Source organism: Archocentrus centrarchus, chromosome 22 (genome assembly GCF_007364275.1).
Source record: "Archocentrus centrarchus isolate MPI-CPG fArcCen1 chromosome 22, fArcCen1, whole genome shotgun sequence".
Taxonomy (NCBI): domain Eukaryota; kingdom Metazoa; phylum Chordata; class Actinopteri; order Cichliformes; family Cichlidae; genus Archocentrus; species Archocentrus centrarchus.
The window spans coordinates 9,571,305-9,586,060 of record NC_044367.1 but is presented as its reverse complement, the minus strand read 5'-3'; the positions used below and the strand labels follow the sequence as shown (position 1 = coordinate 9,586,060).

Genomic DNA, 14,756 nt, shown 5'->3' with positions numbered 1-14,756 from the left:
AACCTGGGCAGGCCACCAATAGCTTAATTTACAATAAACTTTAAATATCCTATTTACACTTTTACACAAGTACGTTTTATTTTCTTTTTTTTTTTCTTCTTTTTTTTTTGGATGGATATACATGGAACATAATGGTATCAAAATATCAAATAATGATAATAAATGATAATAATCGTTTTTCACAATTAGCCACTAGGTGTCTCTGTTTTGTAAATAATGGCTAAACCTAGGTCATTATAAGACCAACTGCAATACTTTTGCATATCCGTATCTTTAAGTTTAGCATATGAAGCAGTAAAATTCGTTACCAAAACTATAATAACCGAAACAACTTCAAACTTTATTTATCCCCTGTCCGAAGTACAGACTGAACCCATCACATGGCCTACCTGCGAGCCGCAGCTGCACTGACTCAAAACGTGGGCTAGGGAGAAATACTAAAACACCAATCACAGAGCAGAGAGCTAGCGGTGACTCTTCCTATTGGATCAAACTGGAGTCCATCAGCACCGTCAAGCCCAGAGAAGCAGCGGTGAGCAGTCAACGCTGGCTGGCTGGCGCACAGGAGATGTGAAGAAATATTTGCCATGCCACTAAAACGGGTGAGTAACTGTTTACCTTTCACCAACTGCTTCAACCTACTGTAGTTGTGGTTGACTGGAGCGCACTTTCAGCTTCTAATTAAGAACAATTAAACGTCACCGAAGCTCTTATGAGGAAAATTCGCAGTTTTTTTTTTTTTAATGCAACATATTTATAATTCTAATTTAGCTAAATGTTTGCTTATTTCACTTGCTGTGGGCATGTGTAACCCGAAAGCCTTTAGGGTAGTGCAATCATGCTGCCATCTTAACGCTCACATTGCACTCGTGTTTTCCTGCAAGGTGACAGTATCCCACGGGATTGTTATCATATAAACAGTTGAGACGAGAGTCGGAATGTGGAGGGCAAACGTGTGAAAAACAACTGAAATGCTTGTTTTGCTTGTAAACATCTTTGATGGCCGCCTCGCTGGGGCTCTGAGTGTGTCGTCACCTTGTGTGACACTGGCAGGTTTTTATGCGGCAGCTTGTGAAATGTTGATGAACTGCGGTTTAGAAATGTTTCATCCACTTATGCAACAATGGAGAGGAGGATAAAGATGAAATAGGGTTAGGAGCCTTCTACTTAAATGTGTGTTTGTTGGATTGTGTTTAGCTTTTAATTTAACAATGAAATATGGAGGCTTCCTGTTGGGAAAGGATTGTTGTGATGTAGCCTACGCTAGGAGGGTGCCCTGTCTTGGATTAGATATTTTTATGTAGTTAAAGCTTGAGCCCAAAGAAGAATGCAGAAAGTCTGGTATTTGGTAGTACATGTCTCTAGCAGGACAAACATGTTAATTTGAACATGTAAAGGCAGATTTATCACTGTGTGCTACTTTCCTTCTGACAGCATCTGGACAGGCCCGGTGATGAATAGCCAGAGATCCTCCTCTGCAGTCCAAGCCGAGTTAGTCCACTCCACTCTGTGGGCTGACTGCATACTCACAGTGTTTGAGTGAGTAATATGGCACCCATCATGGAGGGCACACACACCAACCTGCTTCTGTATGCACCGATCCGTGAGCTAAACAACATCAGCCCCTATTTCCCCAAGAGGCGGGCCCCGAGCTTCAAGTACAAGAGCCGCACCCCTCATTCAGACAAGGCCGGTAATGACCCTGACCGGGGAAAGGAGGATCTTGCAGTGTCCAAACAAAGAGGCCAGTCTTCCAACTTTTCAGGCGAACTCCTCACCTCCCAGCAGGCAACAAAGAAAGCAATTGCGGAGCTCTGCTGGCTGGTGGCAGAGCACCACCAGTTGCTGGTGGATCTGTTATCGCTGTGTAGGGATTGCACAAACAACGTCAGGATGGGTAACCAGGATGGGAAACTCCAGGATTACATGGAGGGTCAAGAAGTTCATCTTGGAGGTCAGGTTCTCAGCAGCAGCATCTGCTCACTCAATCAGTCTCCAGAGCACAAGCCATGTGCATCCAAAAGCAAAAAGATGAAGAAGCTGGGAGGCAAGAAGTCTGACAGTGCAGAGAATTTTCTGCACAGTAAGATGAAAAAGAAAACTCCTGGTGGAAATCCATATCTCAAGCTTCCAAGTGAGAACAGCTTGTCCATATGTGCAGATTTGGAAGTGGAGCAAATGCCAGGTACCACAGCTTCTGTCCACATGTCTGACAGTCCGGTCGTCGGCTCTTGTGTCTGTGCTGTCACTAACCCCATCCTGCCAATGGAGGAACCATTCCAGATTTCTCGCGAGGGCTGGGACTTCATGGAGGACAACCGGACATTTGACCCTGACGTGGATTTTTGTTTCTCAGAGTGTGATGGTGAACTGGGTTACGAGTCATCTTCTTGCAGCCTAATGGAGGGTCTGACCCGACGAGAAAGTGGGAGCAACCTCAGACCACTTAAGAGGTTTGATTCTCCGGTTGACATGTTAGTTGAGGATGCATCAATAATCAAGTCAGCTCAAAAGCTTTATAGTGAAATCAACCAAAGGAATGCTGGAGTCAGGGTTGTTGCCAAAGTGCAGGATGTGGAAGGGAGGGTGCAACATGTTAGTCACACAAGTCCAAACAGGGCTGTGCCACACCCTGAGACTAGCAAAAGCCAACAAGACTATAAGGAGCGGAGAGGACCAAACAGAGACCACCTGCTGGGAGTCAGTAGGGAAAAGTCATGTAACAAACTCTCTGAGGGGCTACGGCTGCCCCTGTACAACACAACTGAGCCGTCACCCAAGTCCCATAAAAAGAGCCCCTCTTCCCCTTGTCTCGCTGGGGTGTTCAGCACCTCTTTCCCAGCCTCAAATAGCCTCCAGAGCATGTCCCCACTTCTGTCCCCTCTTTCTTCTAAACAGGAAAGCCCACAGCTCAATCACCGCATTGTACTGCTCTCAGATAAGGATACTGACGGTGATCAAGACAGCTCCAATAACATAGATGAACCCAGAATCTTCTCTGAGATCATAGACAAAAATGGCAACAAGCGGACTGTCACCGGGCTGGATCTGGACCTCAGTAGGCAGCCAAGCAACTGCAAATGGAACTCCTCCGGTAACTCCACAACAACAGGTGAGTTGTCAGAAAACAAACTTTGAACACAATGATTCATGCTTTTACTCTCTAGTAGTGTGAAACCATTTCGCTAGAAGATGCCCTTCAATTGGTATCACAGATGCTAGATTTCAAAAAGTAGAACAACAAAAAGATGCCTTGAAAGAGACTGTGTGTTCGTGTGTCACATCCAGTGTCTGAGAGATGCACTGAAATTCTCAAGCCGTTAATCTGCAGCATTGTAACTGACAAACATTTTCCAACACAAGAGAGTTCAATTTTGCCATTAAAGCTGTTACCTGATAAACAAGTCTCTCTTAGTTCTCTTAGTTTGTTACTACTGGGTCCTGTTTTTGGATTTGATGTGCAACCACAAATTAAAAACTCCCCAACAGAGTTGTACAAGGGGCGAGCTGGGCCTGAGATTAGTTTCACTAATGATCTATTTTAACTCGCTCTGCAGGGAAGGTGGAGATTAGTAGGAGTGTCCCGGATCAAAGGCATAAAGTTGACACGGAGTTCGACCTGACCAGAGTTCTCATGAGCGTAGTACTAACTGAAGCATTGCCAATTTGGACTTTCAGGGATCTGCTGTCCCTCTAATAAACCCACATCCCACCCAGTTCACAGAAACCTGACAAAAGGATCAGGGACCCAGCAGGCACGAGGGCTCCAGAAAAATGGATTAGAATTTCCTTATTTGTACATCTCATTTCCTCTTGTAATAATCTGACTTCTTGTGTGTAATTCTGACAATGACGGAAATAATGGGATTGAAAGCTCACAGCGTTCTCTGTGTAATCTTTGCAAAGCCATAAGTGGTGTAAGCCTAGTTCAGAAATGTCACTGTCTTTTTTTCTTTTTTCATCACTGATGACTGGCTAGGCTCTTGTGTTTTTTTTGTTTTGTTTTTTATTTAAATCCCAGCTTGTATTTAGCACTTTGGTCATGCCATTCTCTGACCTTTTTACCCTCAGTGTTGGTTTCAAGTTTACCTACTTTTACTGGAACCACTCCAAACTATACAACCCAGGTTTATGCTGCTTTCACCAGAGGCCTACTTATTAACTTAGGTATCTCTCTAACATTGTTAAAGATCCCATTCACATTCCTCACTTTAATCTAGAAAAGCAAACAGATGGCCTTTCATTGATTATTTAATGTACTCATGGACTCCAGGCAATGTTTGGCTGTTTTCATGTCAGTCTATGCAGTCATTTTTACCCACACTTTAATGACAGTGCTGCTGTTTTTAAAAGAAACTTTGCGTTGTTACATCACAGGCTGACATGCGCTGGTCAACAGCGCTCAACTCAGTGGCTAATGGGAGAAGAGAGCTGAGCTGGAGCCAAACTAGCTCGTGGATAGGGAAATAAATAGTCCAGAATAACTCATGTGGAAATGATTAGGATCAGCACCCAGTGAAAGGAAGTTATTTTTATGTTCTTACCTATAGGCTGCAAGTAACACAGCCATAATCTAAAATGTATTACCTTTTCAAAGTAATATTATGAACCAAAACATATGAAAGAAGAATATTCAAATACACTGTTTCTTTCGTTGTGCTGTCCGCTCCACAGTCCAAAGAGCAAAGGCTTTGATTTTAAATGAATTGCCTCTGATTTTGCTGCATCTGTGCTGTTTACTCGATCACCTTTTTGATAATTAAATACACTTCGAATACTAACACAGATAAATGAACATCACAGGGAACAGCCAAAGGGGCTAAGTGGGTCAGTGTGAAGCCCGGACCTTCATGGTTTGCAAATGTCGAACTAATTATGATCTGGGCTCTTTAATCTGGCCTCTCTTATTGATGCTTTGTGCTTATTAATGAGTGCGATCATGTGGACGGTAATTTTAAAGTGATGGATTCTATTGTTTACTTCATGTGCTAATGCTCATGCACTGCACTTTGCAAAAACAGAAAGCCGTATGCAGTTACTAAGATGCAAATTTGGTTTATTAATTGTTCTCCTCAGCATGTTATCTTTGTGTTTTCTGTTCTCTTACATCTCTGAGCATTTTGAAAAGTAAAATCAGCCCTAAAACAATTTTAAAGATGCACAAGAAAGTAGTCTATAGCTAGCAGCAAAATTTGTCTGTATGGGATTTGGTGCTCTACCTTTTGGTTTACAGAGCGTCTTCACTGCATCTAGCCAGAATTGCTGAATGGTGAGTTGAGCTGAACAATGCTTTATATCTCCATAGAGTTGAGTGCAAGTGTAGCACATTCAGTCAGTACATTTGTGTCTACAGGTAATTCCCCGGTGACATCACAAATATTCATTTGATCCTTATTATGGCAGTATTGATGATAACTTTTTTTTTATGAAGCAGCTGTCAGGCTAATCGGATATTAATCTCATTTATCGCTCTTAGGCTGTTTCTGTACCCCCTCCTTCTTCAGTTCCCTTCCTCAATTCCTGTGACATATGGCAACCAATACCATAATCAGATTACCCAATACGTTCCAGCAAGGTCATATGAAACTGATCGGTTCAAAACAAGAGTGTATCACCCATGCTAGCTGTCGTTCAACTCGGCATGCATTGCCATGCAGCATTGTTCCACCCAGTGAGGACAAAGGCCAGCTTTATTCACATAATGAACTCTGTTCTGCAAAAACAGTCTTGTCTTGCACAGTTACTTCAAGCTGCATACTATATACAAGGAATCTGGGCACAATGGTCTGTCTTATAAAGTATAACTTGTTTGTTTTTGTTTTGTTTTTTTTAAAACAGATGACTTGCCCACACTAGCAAACATCAGCTATGTTCCATCTAAATGCTTCTCATAACTTTTAGCATGACTTCTTCTGTGTTTTACTATTTTAAACCAAGACACACCAGTGGGAGTTACCCAAATTCCCCATCTCCCAATTAGTGGCTTGCCAGGCACAGCAAAAACACTCCTAGCTTTGCAGAACCATTTCAGTTGTGCAGTGATGTCTCTGAGTATCGTGTCATGCTACATTTCTGCTTTAGCTCTAAGGCGGGTCACCGCAGTAGTCTTCCTTCAGTTTCCTCTTGTAGCCATCTTTATAGACGCTTACCGAGACAAACCAATCAATCAGACAGCCTGACAGCCATGCACCGTCAACAGCCTGTGTAGAAAAAAGTGGGCATGATGGGCAGAAAAGAGGCAGGGTGATTTAAGAATCCTGAATTTTTCATGATTTATATAAAAGTCAATGATTCTCCTTCTTTGCTAAAAGTGATTGAGGGGGGGTGGAAGCTGCCAGATGTACTCCCCATGCCATATGGCCCAGTTCTTTTACTATGAATGATGAGGTTATAGACTTTAGTGGATAAAATAGGGCACAATGACCAAATCTGTTTTGAGCCTTAAATCAGAATGTGAATTTGAGCTGTTGTGTGGAAGTGGAGCAGTGTTAATTTGTGACAGCTGACATAGATATATAATTCTTGATTTGTTTAATGATTTTTAAATTTGGTTTTAGGGGTTTTTATGTCTGTTTTAGAGCAATCGATACAGCTTCCACACCATGCTATCTCTGACCACTGGATGAGTGATGAGCAGTTGTCGGAGTGACTGGCAGATCAATCCATCGACCCTGACGACAGCATCCACCTGTCAGGCTCAGACATCAGATTGTCTCTGAGCTACGCCAAACACAGATTTATTGTTAAAATCAAAATGTTTACATAACCACAGAAACATCCTGTTTAGCATCTGTTCACTTACACAATATGATTTTCATTTCCAAATGACTGCACACGGCATGTCAGTCAACAGCTTCATGCTTTTTCTTTGGAAACCTTGGTACGTGTCTAAAAGATAGCAGCCTCAATTCAAGTACACTGACTTTGCTTTAGGACTTTGTTTTTGTGTGTGTGTGTATATTTGGTGGACTGATGTTGTCTTAGGTTGGGATTATTCAGTTAAGTGCATTATTAATGTCATATTTCATGTAAGCCAGCAGGCGCAACACACAGTCCCATCTGCACCCTGTGCTCACTCAGTTATGGACACTGATTCAGTCTTAGCTTTTTAGAGCAGCAGGGAAAGAGATTAAATGTAATAAGTGGGCAGTTCTCTTTAGGGATGGTAAGCTGTGTGTGCATGCATGCTAGTAGTAAATCAGCTGTCAAATTATTAGATGCTGCAGCTTTGTTACCAAATGCATCTACGAGCCTTGCATTGATATTTGTGTATAGTTATTACTTTGCAGTTTTGCGCATTTATTCATATATTTATAGCATATGTCAGTAAAATCGGAGCTCCACTGTATTGTGTTTGATAGCAGGCAGACAGACATGTTCTTTCCACTTCCTGTACAGATGGTGGCAGTGTCGGGCACCTTATGAATATTTGACTAAAACACTTGTTGGCTGTGCACCAGGTGAAGTATAACAGTGCATGTTCAAGGTTGTTGAATTGTGAAAAGTATGAAGGGACATGTGTCTGCAGGTGGATAGTATTATGACTGTAAAGCCTTGTTTATGAAGCCATAATTATGGGGAGAGCTGGTTTGGATCTGTACTTTCTTTTCTTGGCTCAGACTGGACTTAAGTCTGCATTTGGAACCATCCCAGCCTCCTGCAGTCAGCAGTTCCCACTGCGGGACCATGCAGTGCAGCATTATCATAATGAAAAGTTATTAATCTAATCCTGCTCTTTTTTTTTTTTTTTTAAACAGTACTCTCAGTCCAGTGAACTGGAGGCACTGCGGGCATCACTGCTGTCTCATAATGAGTGATTGTGCAGAATACAGAAGCTGAATTTCAGTGTTTTCATTTTTCAGCAAGGCATCCAATTTAGTTGGGGGGCTCTAACTGGATTTTTAAAAAATTGGCTGACATAAAAGAGTTTGGGGATCTATCTAGGAAGCACTTCCAAGTCCTTGGAAATGAGTGCTGTATGTCCTCTTTGAGGATACTTATTACATACAGAGATGGGGGATATATTAGCATCTTGTTAGACAGGAATTCACACATATTTTTTAATGTAGACCTCATAATTCTGTCCAGGCAGGTCAAGGTGTTGTCTTACAGCTGGAGATTGAGGTCACCAAGATCTGTACACACACACACACACACACACACACACACACACACACACACACACACACACACACACACACACACACACACACCCGTGTTCTCTCCTTCTCCTTTTTTATTCTATCCCTGCCCTAGCTTTATGTTTTTCTCTCTTCAGCTTGCTTTGCCGACTCCCTTGAGGTAGTGAATGCGCGCATGATGTATCATGTTTCTGTGCACATGGTAAGAACATGACATTGTGTTTTGTGATTCTGTGTTGGCACTCTCTGCGCTAGCCTGGGTCCTGTAGTCAATGCGGACAATACTGCAGCATGTCTCGGAGCAGCATATATTCATGGCCAGCTGGTTTGAAATGCACACAACACTGCACAGAGATGCTGAGTTCCTGTCTGAATTTTAAAATATATACGTTGTCTCTTACAGCTTTGTTTTCAGTCTCCATGAACTCATTTTACTGCATAGCCAGGAGAGGGCAGTCTTTCCCAATGTAAATTAAGCTCAAGTCTTTTATTCTCACTCCATCAGGTCTTTAGGATGAATAAACACACCGGTTTACACTAATTGCACCTACCTGCAACTGACTTCACTGCAGTACAGTAGTAATGCTGACTGATCTAATGTTGTCTGCTGCAGGGAATATGCTGTGAACACAGGTTAATATTAGTATAAGCTACTTGATTTTGAAACCAGTGTTCTCTAGCCGATATTCCTAATGGATGGATTTCTTAATGGATGTTGTTTTCTGGTGGCGCTGATGATGGAGACTTGGCTAAGTGCTGATTTAAAAATAGCTGTGTACCCTCCAGTCTGCAGCTGAGAGGGTCTCTCTTGCTGTATGTTTGATGCTAAGAGATTTTTTGATGCCTGCTTTCTGCCTCTCACCGCTGATGTGTCCCTGCAGGTGACATAGGTTCAGACATAGGTTCATTGCTTCAGTCGGTGCTGCTTATTTAGCTGTGGCACATGCGATTGCACTTGTTTTTGTAATTGATTTGCTGTATGATGCCTTGCGCAGCTCAGACCATTAATTTAACCCTGTGGCCGTGTGCTTCTTTGTGTCTTTGCAGAAGATTCGCTCTTGCGTCAGGATGATATTTGGATGCTGGATGGCGACGACCCCCTTTCACATGTTCCACGCCCCGATCACCTGGACTTTCTACGCATCACACCCCCTGAGGATGACATCATTGGCGACACGCCGTACTATCCCAAGTTGGAGTGCACGGTGAGATTTCAAACATTAGCAGATATTTGCCTGTCACATATAAATTGGCATCGGTGTGTCCAATATGTTATCCGATGGGTCCTGATATCGGTACGTATCGGGTATGTTATGTGGTGGGACTTTTTTTATTTTTTTTTATTTTATTAAGCTCTTACAGAGCCTAACAAAGAAAAAAAATACTTGAAGTCATTTAGAAATGGTGTCATTGCATAGTTTGTCCTGTGGAGCTGCTCCAACTCCATTGTTTACAGTACTCGCAGCACTGTCTGCAGCACATGTAGCAGAGTAGCATCCACAGCTGAGCAGATGGCATTGCAGAGGGCAGCGGTGCTTTCACAAGCTAGTTTGTGAAATCCATTGCTGTAAAGTAAAACAAAGATCTGTTTATGCACCAGCATATGGCAGCCAGATATCAGCATCAGTGTTGCAGTGGCTAAATGTTGAAGGACAAGTGTGCCGAAGAGGTGAAAGATTTGAATTAACTTTAGACTTTCTAAAATTGTTCAGTTATTTTTTATTTATTTATTTAATCTCTTGTGATTTCATCATTTCCTGTCTTCAGTAGAGCTTTAATATTCTTGTCAGGTCAAAAGAAAATCCAGTTTCAGACTTGAGTGCACCTCAGCACTCAGCTTTCTGCCCTCGTGGGACTCATGGGGATTTCTCTCCACCCTGGCATCTAACCACCTGATCACGAATCCTTAGAAATGGGTCATGGATCCTAATCTGTAGGCTAGAGTTCTAAACCAAAGCTGTGTGAAATCCTACCACTTGAAACCCCTCACATTCAGAGCAGATTAAACATCTGACTTTCACTTTCAGCCTTGTTATTCTTTTATATGTTAAGGTTTTGAGGGTTAGGGTGTCATTTTCCTATTAAAGAGAAGTGGTAACACAAAAGATTTTGCAGTTTGTGACTTCTGTAATCCTGTTGTGTAGTATGTGTCCTTTACAAAAAGGGTGCGGAAACCAGGTGTTTAGGACTTTGATTAAGTTAGTCAGCAACAGAGCAGGCTCTTAGGTGATCTGAAAATTACATGGGAAAACTATTTCATTCTCCTTGGGGAGCTGCAGATTCTTCTGCTATCTGGCAGAGGCATTCATTCCTGAGGCAGATGAGGGATATTATCTGGGTGCGGTTTTAGGCGGGTACTGTATCGGCTCAAGACATGCATTGTCTTCCTAATGCACCATAACAGCTCTGGCTGTGAGAGTAATCATTTCACATGGCAGTACAAAGGGCATGTTGCATAGAATTAGGTCCTGAGTATTGTTTTGAAAGTGACAGGCTTCATTGTCAATGTCATCTGTTTTCATGTTATTGGGGGGAAGAAAAAAAACACACCTCAATTGCACATAGTGTATTTTTAGTGTGTGTACAAGTGAATACACAAAGGCAGGGAGGCAGCGACACCACCCAAGTGTGCGGACGGCACTTGTATTTTTATCTGTAGTGTTTAGATTATATTCAACTTGTAACCACATATCAGTTCACATCATAGCACTCACAGTCAGCGGGGCTCTTTCTAGCACAACCAACCCGAGGGGTTTACTGTGGGTGAAATGGACCTACTCTTACATAATCCACATGTGGCCCTTTGGTAGGTCCAGCTGAAGGAATGCAGGAAGTGTGAGCTGTGGTTTCTAAGGGCAACAGCAGTTTGAACTTTTGACCCCACCACCTGCTGACATTTATCCAAACATTATAGAGCATTTATAACCAGCACTAGGCTAACAAGAATGTATAGTTGAAGCCCTGTTTTTTTTTGTTTGTTTGTTTTTTTTTAACTGTTTCCACTTTATCTTATACACAGCTTGTTGACAGAATGCTAGCATTAGCTTGCAATTTTAAAACCTCTTTAGAAACAGTGTTAGCAAAGCTAATATTCCAGTTTGCATCTAAATTGCCAAAGGGCAGTATATAGAGTGTGCTGATGTTCATACTTAAGGTAGGTGAATCAAATGTTTTTTGTTTTTTCCTGACTGAATTCAGTCCTGTTTACAAGCTGCTGCTAATCACACATATTAGCATTTTAGCATATCAGAGCTGGCAGTGGTCATGCTGACTAAACTTTAGCACTATGTTGCAGTAGTTGGACCTCTACTTCTCTCTACTGACTGTTTTCTGCATTATCTCACTAGCCATAAGGAAGTGAGCATGGGTAATCAGACACCTGTGGTGCAGGTTGCCTCCCATTAAGGGAGGGGCCTCAAAGCCAGGCATTCCCAGACTGGGTAGAGCAGTGAAAACGTTTTTTTTTTCCTCCTCAACCTGACAGAGTTTTCTCACACAGGAGCACATGAAGTTTTCTTGTGAACTGAGACCGATACACGCAAAAGAAGACAGACTCAACTTAGAAGCACCTTTCAAATCATGGATTTCAGATTGTACACCGGCACACAGAGACGTATATCCAACTGTTTTACGGAAAAATACCTCCTGACTCGCTGAACACTTGGAAATGCTTTTCTGAAAGGCAGGTGAACTATGTTCTCCTGCAGTCCCAGGGAGATTACAGTAGGACATGCTTCCAGCCACTGATCAGATCGACTTCATTTGCAGTGTCATGGGAATCTTGCTCGCTCAGAGGAGACTTCACTGTACCACTGAATACACAAAGGTGGTAGCAGTCTTTATGTGAAAATCTGCTACATGGAACCTGTTGGTGTGTCACTAAACAGGATTGCAGGATAGTTTTGTTATTGGCACCCTCCAGGAGAAGGTAAGAGGAGCTGTGGAGATTTGTCCACACAAAGCCCTTTTGTTCCCAGTCAGCGGCAGAGGTGGAATAGGAGCAGCTTGGCTAACTAGAGGTGGGGTGACAAGCTTTTCTTTTTTTTTTGGTGACATTTTGCTGGTGCAACTACTTGTTTTGGTTTGCATCAGCTCTCAGCTGGAGTGACAAAAATGAACAGTGCAAGTAGTAACTTACTTGAACAGGGCAAACAGCCCGGTAGTTACCTCCAAGGTGTCTTGGGCACTTTCTTCACCCGGGATCGTTCTGCCTCTTCAAACGTGGAGTCGGCCATGCTGGTGTCGTTTAAAGAGCTGCCAGATGGAGAGACATATGATGCTGATGATAGTCGAGCTATTAACACTGAAAACAAACTCCAAGTGAGGGAAGATTTGGCTCAGGGTGATGTGGCTGCGAGCTGTTATACAGTACAAAAGGTTGAACCATCAATCAGTGACTCTGGTGAACAAGTTAAAGTAGCAGCTGGAGTCCCACTTGACTCAGATCTGGTCCAGGTCACCATGGTGGAAACGCATAGCGACACAGAAAATGAGGACGATGAAGCGGCCCACAAGGCCAGTAAGTCTACGCTGCCAGAGGAGGACGATAAAACCGTAGACCAAGAGGATGGAGATGTCACTGAAGCAGAGCTGCAAGTGCCTATGTTTAGAACACACAAACTTACAGAGAGATCCCGTGTGGAGGCTATTTTATATTCCAGTAGGCTTGCTGCTAGAACTACCCCTAGGAGAGTTCAGGTCTCTTCAATTTCCAAACAGGATAATGGCTGCACTCCCAAGGAGAGTACTCCCACAGTGTCTGCGAGTGCAGAAACATTGACTGCTGGAGATGTGGGAATAGGTGAGAGTGAAGAGTATGATGAAATAGATTGCTCTCAACCAGTTCCCTCAATTATTTCTGGGCATCAGGCTTTGAAGACTGCAGACCAGGATGCTAACGTGGCTTCTCCCACAAAGCAGATGAACAGTACACAAAAGGAGGAGTCATCTGAGCAAAGGGTTGAGCTTCGTTCTGATCAGATGTCCTCTGTTCCCTCCAGATCTGAGACTCATAAAGTCTTAGTCCAGTCATCTTGTCCAGAGGAGCAATTAGACACTGGCTTTAAGAAACCCTTGTCACCGTCTTCTGCATTTAAAAAGACCACAAACCAGCCAGGCACCAGTTCAGATGCTGAGCTCACAAAAATACCCAAGATGGCAGAAATAAGTACACCATCAGCTTCATCTGTTATCGCCTCCTCTGCAGCATCCACCTCATCCACATCCAGGGGCACAGAAATCTCTTCACCCCCATCCTTCCAGATGCCAGCTCTATTCAGTGGTTTGCGGGTTCTGAAGAAAGGAGGGGTAGGGGAAGACAGGGAGGTGGTGTCAGAGATCAAGCAGAGGGAGAAAGATGCTGAGCTGGCTCTGCTAAACCTCAAGAAGTCTGTAAACAAAGCCAAGCTCTTCCCTGAACAGAAGACAGCCTCTCCTGTGAAAAAACAAATTGAGCCTAAATCTGTTGCAGAAACTAAAAGCAATGTAATGGGACAACTCAGTCAGCTGCTTAACCTAGACGACAACGACGACACAAAAAACTCAGGTGATGGGCAGGAGGCTGATTCTTTAGGAAGCAAAAAGGAGTGTGCGCATGGAGAAGTTGTTTCAGGAGAGAAAACTACAGGATCAGAAAGTCCAGCTTCCACTCCTGTACAAAAGAAAACTTCTGACTTGGCTTATGAAACCTTCAAGAACATCTTTGGGCCCAAGACTGTTAAAAAGGAGAAGACAGAAGATGTAGATTTGGAAGCAGTGAAAAAGAAAATAAAGAACGACAAGGAAAGTCTGAGGTCGATATTTGAGAGAACCTCCAAATCTCCTGTCAAGGAGGTCAAAAGTCCCAAAGAAGCCTTTGTATGTAGTTGCAAAATTAAAATATTAAAATATAATTAAAACATACTGTTGAATTTAAGTTTTGTATTTATTGCAAAGACATGAAATAAAGTGGTAGTCAGTAGGTTTATAATTCACCTCCTATTTTTGCATGTTTTGTTTGTTTGTTTGTTTTTCCTTCCTTCCCATAGACTGAAGTCACGTCTCCCACAGACAGTGAGGACCGGACTCCAGGGCGTCTTCAGGCTGTGTGGCCGCCACCCAAAACTAAGGATGAAGAAGAGAAGGTGGGGCTCAAGTACACCGAGGCAGGTAAGAATCTCAGGCTTGTAGGCTTAGACAGTGTTGCCTGTATTTACATGTAAGACCAGGAATGCTGCCAGTTAAGCTTACGCTGTCAAGCCTCCCATTGATTGTAGATGAAAGCTAGTGGTCATACATTCTGTGATTTAATGGTTCCTGGTTGAGCCTCAACATTAAAACCCTGAAACAAACACAGCACCCCTAACATCTAACCCTCAGGCACTCACACTTTACTTTAGATGTCTGAGATAAAAGTATTAGTGGTGACCTTTAATTCCATCTAAGAGCACTATGAGGCTGTGTCTGCACCTTAATGATGCTGTTTTTGTGGTTGTTGCACCACAGGGCAGCATGTGTGGTTCCTGGAGGGGGGGGGGAGTATAGCCCGGGCAGCTTGCCATGTTTAGCTCCAATCGTGCTTTTAAAGGTGTAATGACACACAAATAAGTTAAAAGCACACAGAGGCGATTAAATTAC

The 14,756-nt window shown here is 42.9% G+C and overlaps 1 protein-coding gene across 2 annotated transcripts in view; it reads left to right on the top strand.

Moving 5' to 3' along the window:
• Nucleotides 1–513: 513 nt before the first annotated feature.
• The window catches only part of LOC115772243 (formin), a 48,768-nt gene continuing 34,525 nt past the window's right edge, over nucleotides 514–14,756 (top strand). The window contains exons 1-4 of one of the 2 annotated variants that reach the window (XM_030718320.1): nucleotides 514–602; nucleotides 1,435–3,112; nucleotides 9,189–9,346; nucleotides 14,168–14,288. In XM_030718320.1, coding sequence (XP_030574180.1) covers nucleotides 1,549–3,112; nucleotides 9,189–9,346; nucleotides 14,168–14,288 — 1,843 coding nt within the window. In that variant the 5' untranslated portion in view covers nucleotides 514–602; nucleotides 1,435–1,548. Of the gene's footprint in view, nucleotides 603–1,434; nucleotides 3,113–9,188; nucleotides 9,347–11,622; nucleotides 13,998–14,167; nucleotides 14,289–14,756 lie in introns of those variants that run through there. The other variant, XM_030718319.1, reaches the window with a different exon arrangement.